Raw genomic sequence first — 8,150 nt, 5'->3', positions numbered from 1 at the left:
TTTTTTTTCCCGCAATCACATTAAATAAATACGCATATTTTTCGAGTTTTTTAATTTAATCAGTTGTTTAACCTCTACATTAAATCTTATAATATACTTGCATATTTTTATACCTTGCACTGTCCACAATTCGAACAACAAAGATTTAAAGTAAATCCAAAAAATTCAATTAAGAATATTAACAAATAAAAGTTGTTGAACTTGAGGAAGTATTAATGATCTGCAAGGACTTTAGCTATTTGACTAGATATTTTTCTCACTCTTAATAATTTAATTTTATTCCTAAATTGTACATCAGCAATAAATAATAAATTTAATCTAGCATCTATAATATAAATTGCCAAATAGTTCTAGAGAAATTTTGAGTCTGTATGCAGTTTAAATTTGTGAATATATAAAAAGTAATAGTAAACTCACCATCATTTTTTTCACACATATGAAAAAGGATCTTGAAAACACTTATGAATTATTCTTGAGAAGTATTATGTATTATTACATTGGTTTTGCAACTTGACAATATAAGCCTTCATTAAATGCAGTTCTATATACTTTCAAACTTATCTGCCAATATAAATTTTTGCTGATCCCCAAATTTCTATCAAGAAAATTTTAGAAATTATTTTTCGATTACAGATCACAACTTATATTTATCTTGGTTGGAATTAAATTTCAATATGCCAAAGACATAAAATTCTCTTCCTTTACTTAACTTGAGTGTTACCTGCATTAATGGCATTGCTAGAAGAAGAACTTCTAAAATCTTATACTAAACTATTTATATCTTAAGATCTAAGAACAACAAAAATTTATATAATAACTTGATATTTATCTATGTATGTTATGTTAATAATAATCATGATCAACGACTAGAATCGAAAATAAAGTATGATGAATTGTCAGGATTTAATATACACTTTTATAGTATTTAGTTTTTTCTATAACTATAGCTATTATCCACTTTACATGTAATAAAAGTTATAGTTTCAATCAAAATTTAAATCACATACAAATAAAGCAATAAATTATAATTATTTATCTACTAGATTTGTATATATATCCATGCATCATTAATTATTTTATGCGAGTGATTTATGTTATTATTTTGTCTAGTATTAATACTAATTTTCTATAAATGATTACTAACTACTAGTAAAAACTAAGCTAACATAACTTAAATTAAACTTGAAAATTTAAATATGAATATGTTTCTCACTTTTCAAATCTGAATATTATGTAGAGACGAGTTTTTATAATTTGCAAATATATTACCTTTTGCTTAATTTCCAACAACGCGAAAACTTAGTTTTAGTAATAGAAGATGCACAGTCGGCCCTCAAAGAGCTTTTATTCAGAAATTGTCAACACATGAATTTTTATATTATATTAAAAAAAGTGACCACATTTAGTTTACTTAATTACATCAACGTATTTAAACATTCTAATATTTCTATCTAAAGAAGGCCTCGAAAAAAGGTTGAAACTTTATTAAATATTGGTCAAATATGAGTTTAATCATTGGAAGTGAAAAACTCATGTGCTCGTATAATTATCAATTCGTAAATGCGGATAAAATGTAGTTAAACTATTTTGATCTAGATGTTTTTAATAAGTTCATCAAAAAGAGTAAACATTCATATGAATAATACAATAAAATTATAAAAATGAATTGGTTGTGCTCTCAAGTGCAATGCACTCTTCTTAAGATGTACAATGATAAAAAGTAATTTAAATCATAAAATGTATCATGTTAGTGTTGATACTATTTTAAAAATGAAATATATTATTACATTAACTTGTTTTGGAATTGCCTGTGCACAAATTACGTGTCCATGACGACGATATTCTCAAATTCAGCTATGTCATCAAAGTGAAATAAATTCGGCTATATAACATTTCAAAATGAGATATTTATTTAAAGGATCAAATGTTAATTGTTAAATTTTTTGGATATATGAAAATAAAAAAAAATTATGCCATTTGTGATGCTCATTCAATTCTGCATCACTAATTGAAAGGAAAGTTCATCAAATAACGCAAAGTATTTATGATATATATATATATATATATATGTATACACACACATATATATATATATATATGTATATACACACATATATATATATATATATATATGATGATAGTTTTGTCGACGTTGATATATATTTGAAGTATTTTGCAGCCCAATCGTCGAATTAAAAAAAATTAGAATAGATTTTTTTTTATTCCATTAAACGTTTCGACACTTAATGTGTATCATCATTCAGTAATGTAAAAAACATTTTACAATAAATAACAATAGTTGATATTAAACATAAAATATAAAAAGGAGAAAATTATATACATACCAAACCAGAAAACTCTCATCTTTTACATGATAGTTACAAAGTCATTATAAATTTCATGAAAAGTAATTCTTAATGCTTCGTTCGTTATATCCCTTCTCTGTTTCTCATTCCTCATTTGTTTCTTACACCCCGCATTCACTCACTCTACCGCACGTGCCGCGTAACCTTGATCAGTTTTGTTACAATGCACAGCGATTGAACATCATATAATATAGGAGGTCAATATGTGCTACTTTAATTTCTCTTTTATTAATTATATTAGTTATGATATTCTTTTACACAAGTTTAGTGTTCAATAAATTTAATATAATTTTTTTGTGTTTTTCCTGGTTTGGTCTGTATATAATTTTCTTCTTTTTATATTTAATATCAACTATTGCTATTTATTGTTATTTTTTTAATTCGACGATTGGGCTGCACAAAATACTTATATATATATATATATATATATATATATATATATATATATATAAATATATATATATATTATAATTATGAATTATAATATATTAGTATAATATACACAAAGATAAAGTAATACCCGACGAGTGTTTCAAGATACGGGTCGCCAAAGAAGTGGGTTGTTCATAGCTTAGACATACAAGCAAAATTCGAGACCGATCTTTGAGCGAGTAAGGGTTTTCTAAATAATGAAAATATGAAAAATTTCGTCGGTTATAACAATTAGTAGGAATATCAATATTGATATTCCTACCATAGAAATACTTTGACTCTTTAGATATATATAATATAGAATCACGTGGACAAATTGATTGTTCTATCATAAAACCTCAAGAGATATTGATAATGTTTGTTACCTTAAACAAATTTGCTTATTGAAGAAATGCATGAACACAAAGCACATTTTCTTTATTTGGCTGTGAAATCTGGCCAATATCCAACTTGATATCTATGTGTAGTTCCTTCAAACAATCTTTCTAACCAATTAGGCAAACCATCCAACAAGTTTTCTTCTAAAAGTACTTTTTTTCTGTCATTATTGTTGTGTCTCCTTGAAATTCCTCCAGAAATATCATCATCACTAGATGATCCTTCTGAAGTGTCTGAATCTAAACCCAAAAAAGCAGCACCAGCTTCAGGATCAGAATAACTATAGCCTCTTCTAAGCGACCTTGACATACGTTGCATTCTCTGAAAAAAATAATTAAGTATAAATATTAATCAAATTCGTTTTCCGACAGCAAAAATGTTACCTTGCTGCCAGTAGAACCGTTGCATTCAGGATGCATGGCATGATATACACAAAAGTATCTTCTATGGCCATTAAGTGCTAATACAGTGCCGACACAATTTCTGGGATTAATATTAGTTAATCTGGCAGAATGATTGAACTGCTGGCCTTCATAATCATCATCATTCATGTCACGAAGCAAACACATCTCAAGTAGTGATCTATACCAGCCAAGGCATTTGTCTAGTGTTGCATGAGCAAACATAAGAGTTTTATTCCTAATGATAAATCAATAATAAGTATTAGTTTCAAATATTGTATATTATTGAATATATAGCAAACCTTCGATAAGGCCACACAGCTTTATGAAATGCAGGCAGCAAAGTCTTTCTGCTCTGCACATCACAAAGTAAAACTATGGTTCTACATCCTGGTTTTAATAGGCGCACTAGCCCATTATATTTTTCTTGCAACAACTCATGCAGTTTCAACTCTTGTGATCTTCTTTGCTGATATAATGCTCTATATGCACTTGATGTATCTATGCAGAAATATTTTGATTTATTAATTGTTGTACAGAAAGAGAGAGATTAAAGTACAATTTTTTATACATGTAATACTAAACTGCTAGTGGATATTAAATATTTATACCTGATGGTTCCATATCATCCTCAACAGTATTATTGTTGTTATTATTAGACAGCAAAGGTGTAGTAGATGATGAACAAGAACTATGTTTCTTAGTTTTTTGCATTTTTTCTTGTTGAACACGCTCCTCTTCAGCCTATGAAGCAATTAAACATGTTAGAAATATAGGGCAACTAAAAACAATTCCATTACAAGGGACTTCTGAAATAGAATTCTTACTTTAACTAATCCAGCCATAAAATGCCCAATTGCAAGAATAAATAAAACAGTTCCAACCACTGACACAGCTGGCATAATATGCTCATGAGTTAAATGGTCACTTGCTATTTCCAAACAGAGTGCAAGTTTTGAAAATACTTTTGAAATAAGACCTTGAGCATGCTCATCTAACAGGTCTTTAATAACGGCTTCATATTGCAAGGCATCAGTGCTTCGAAGTAAGTATTGTATTTTCTCTTCTAATCGCTGTCTAGTCTTATTGTAATTACTTTCTTGTACAAGGTGATCCTCATCAAATTCTTTGTCATTATCTGTATAAGCTTCATCATCAATTTTTACCCAAGTTTCATCAAACCAATCATACATAACTCTTGTTGTATCACGTCTCCAGATTATGACCAATCTATTTGTGTTTTAAATACAATTTAGACATATATTCAACAGTTAATGTTCTTATAAATAAGTAACAATTTAAATAATAATAAAACAATAGTTTAACAAACTTACTTCAATAACTCATCTCTTGGAGCTTCTGGTCCTAAAAGTAAACTATCAACAAATGCCCTTTGTTTCTCTCTGAACACATAAGTGAATCTAACTCTGCCATGATATGAACCGCTAACTCTTCTAGCAACTTGCCTCAGAGCTTCTCTATATCCATCTTGTTCTTTATCATCATCAGTTACAAGCACTACACATAATTTTCTCTTTGCTCGGTTCCACTCAGCAGGACATAGTGCATCCAAAATCTGTTGATCAGACAATCTTGGCAATGCAAGATATTGATTTGCTGAAATCACATCTCGGAGGGTGTCAGTGGGAATATCAGACATAGTAATACTGACTACGGGAGAATGATGATGATCTTCATTGAACATCAAAACAGTGTCCAAAGCACGATTAATTTTGTATCTGTCCCTGATCTTATCTGAACTATCTGAATCCGTGCAGACAAAGCTAGTAAAAGATAATACACATAAATAAATTATGGAGTCAAAATATTCTATCAGTAAGATAAAAATATAATTGATACAATTATGCATTAGAAAGAATTAGTTTCAATATATATAGTAATAAAATGAATTGAAAATTGGAAAATTAATGATATGTTTAAAAGGTATGGCCAAATTGATTTATTATTTCATAAGAACTTCCATAATTAGTTATTCAATATTTTGTCACCCAGAATTGAATGTATTAAAAATTATACAAACATTACATAAATAATACATTTCTTTGCAAAATTATTGAATGAAGAAACTGATACCATTAAATCATATTAATCCATTATATTCATAGTTCCAAAATCCCAAAATTAATGTGGCCAAGTAATTTGTTAATTTTGATTGCACTTTATTAAAGTTTCAATTATTTAAATTAATGTCAATAGGTGCTTGATGCTATGTATTTATGACCATATTCAGAAAAAGATATTTAATAACATATATAATTAAAATTTACCCAAATGCTACAGTTTTCCTGAATCTAAAAGCTGTTACCAAATATCTAAGTCTAGGCTGTGGTCTTGGTTCCATCACCAGCGCTCTAACTCGATTGTCTGGCCAGCCAGACAAAAACTGTTCTACATTATTGTCAGTTATTTGAGCAATAAGCTTGTATGGCAACTTCAGTTTAACAAACTCTAAAATAATACATCAATATTAAATAAAATCACTGCAAACAACGTAATATGGAAGTAGAGCCAATATTGATTTTATCTATAATTCATATTATTTACCTACAACCTTCTGTACATTGAACACAGTATCTTTGTATACAAAAGTACTCCCATCTAGTAAGAGAACAATACAAGGTAAGGAATGAACTCCAATATTTCTTGTTAATGATAATTCATGGCTTGAATGTACAGTATTTAGAACAATTCCTAAAGGTTCTAATGAATCTATTAAACGTCTCCAAATCGGTACAGCTTGTATACAAGAAAAACACAGGTCAGCATAAAACATCAGCAAATGTGGAACTTGATGACTCTTTGGTACTAAATTAAGTTCATATTGTCTGAAAAATTCAATTCAAGTATATTTGAATGTATTGTTAAAATTAATTTATAATATATATCTCATTGTAATATTTTATATAAGAATATTAATTTGGTATTGAGTTGTTTATACCTGCTTGTGACCGACATTTTATGAAAGATTGACATGTCTTGTCCATTAAAATGAAAGCGTCCTCCATGGCTTCCAAATAGATTTTCAAATGGATCTCCAGCAAATCTGCCATACTGACTGTAATCATGTCGTTGTTTGTATAAAGTATTGTCCTCATTTGTTATTCCATGTAAATCAAAAGCTTTACGTCTTTCAGGATCAATCAATAATTCATAGGCTTGTTTTATTTCTACAAATTTTGCCTCAGCTGATGGATCATCTGATTTGTCAGGATGCCTTCAATATTAAAACATTTTTTTAATATACAAAATATGTAATTATATCCTATTTTCGTTATATAAATTACCATTCTTTTGCTAATTGCTTATAAGCCCTTCTGATTTCTTGCAAAGTAGCTTTCCTACCTATATTTAATATTTTGTAAGGGTCACCTATATCTGCAAAATTGCTTATGACTAATATAAATAGTATGTTGAGTAGAATTTCTAACTTTAACCATTGCATCGTCTAATACCAATATAAACTAGAACGTTAATTAACTAAAAACATTTAAACGATTGCAATATTAATAAATGAACATTGTTAAATGCATTAAATTATTTAGTAAATTCATTCTTCAAAACGCAAGGAATATTGTCAAACCATAGAGGGAAAAGAATACGAATTGTCAAACACTAAGAAACATAGATGCAGATGTCAAAAAAGTAAAGATAGGCGCGAGTCCAAATCTTTAAATTTAGAGCGCAAAATTCAAACAGAAAGTTAATAAGTTAATTATGCTTATTTATATAAGCAAAGATTCAAAAAATATATAAATAATAATAGATAGATAAATAAACCTTATTATTATTATATTCCTTTCTGTCATTTTTTTCGTATGTTGGTATGCTCATAGTTCAGTCAGATCAGTGTTTCTGAAACTGTCATCGTTCTTGACAGTCTGTTCTAGGAATGCAGCATGCAGCTATCTTCACGATCAATGTTTTTATTTATGTCAAATTGCTAACTTGGTTATTTGTAAATATTGAATACAAAGTCTTCTTTTTCTCTCTCGATTGCTGTAAAAACAAAATCATACTGCAGTTGAAGAACATTATTGTATATTATTAAATAAATTGCAAGAAATATAAAATCGCACTCTCCGTAAATTAATTTACAAAAATGGGACGCCGCAAGTCGAAAAGAAAGCCACCAGCGAAACGTAAGGCAATTCAACCTCTGGATGTACAATTCAATTGCCCTTTTTGCAATCACGAAAAATCTTGTGAAGTTACAATGGATAAAGGGAGAAACACAGCCAGGATAACTTGTAGGAGTATGCCTGGAGGATTTTCAAACAACTACAAACTTTTTATCAGAACCTGTTGATGTTTACAACGATTGGGTCGATGCTTGTGAATCTGCCAATTGATTCGCCCCATAATATAAGATTAATTATATTTTTAAATTTAATGGACACTATTATTTAAGTGAGTACTATCGCAAAATGATGACGATGGTGAAATTTTATTCCACTGTTTTAATGTGAAGTTATGCCGATGAAGGCAACTAATTTTACTTTATAGTTTAGTTAAAATGAACTAATCTATCTTATGGTAATCAATATGTACTTAT

At 28.6% G+C, this 8,150-nt stretch overlaps 2 protein-coding genes across 2 annotated transcripts; one reads left to right on the top strand and one right to left on the bottom strand.

The window, feature by feature from the left end:
• Window positions 1-3,215: 3,215 nt before the first annotated feature.
• LOC113369458 (dnaJ homolog subfamily C member 16-like) lies at window positions 3,216-7,132 on the bottom strand. The gene is made up of 10 exons (XM_026610192.1): window positions 6,883-7,132; window positions 6,537-6,812; window positions 6,143-6,423; window positions 5,866-6,046; window positions 4,912-5,361; window positions 4,405-4,807; window positions 4,189-4,321; window positions 3,880-4,078; window positions 3,560-3,815; window positions 3,216-3,497 (listed from the first exon to the last, which is right to left on the bottom strand). Exons 1-10 carry the CDS (start codon window positions 7,038-7,040, stop codon window positions 3,216-3,218), a joined length of 2,619 nt encoding a protein of 872 aa, XP_026465977.1. The 5' UTR covers window positions 7,041-7,132.
• A 366-nt stretch (window positions 7,133-7,498) lies between these two features.
• On the top strand, window positions 7,499-7,947 carry LOC113369455 (transcription elongation factor 1 homolog). The gene is given in 2 exon segments (XM_026610190.1): window positions 7,499-7,850; window positions 7,852-7,947. Coding segments are annotated over 2 exon segments (249 nt in total). The 5' UTR covers window positions 7,499-7,697.
• The last annotated feature ends 203 nt before the right edge of the window (window positions 7,948-8,150 follow it).

This window comes from Ctenocephalides felis, unplaced genomic scaffold (genome assembly GCF_003426905.1).
Source record: "Ctenocephalides felis isolate EL2017-DRISC unplaced genomic scaffold, ASM342690v1 CF-g0.4_SCAFFOLD_01357, whole genome shotgun sequence".
Taxonomy (NCBI): domain Eukaryota; kingdom Metazoa; phylum Arthropoda; class Insecta; order Siphonaptera; family Pulicidae; genus Ctenocephalides; species Ctenocephalides felis.
The sequence above is the reverse complement of the archived record's forward strand: the minus strand, read 5'-3'. Positions and strand labels throughout refer to the sequence as shown.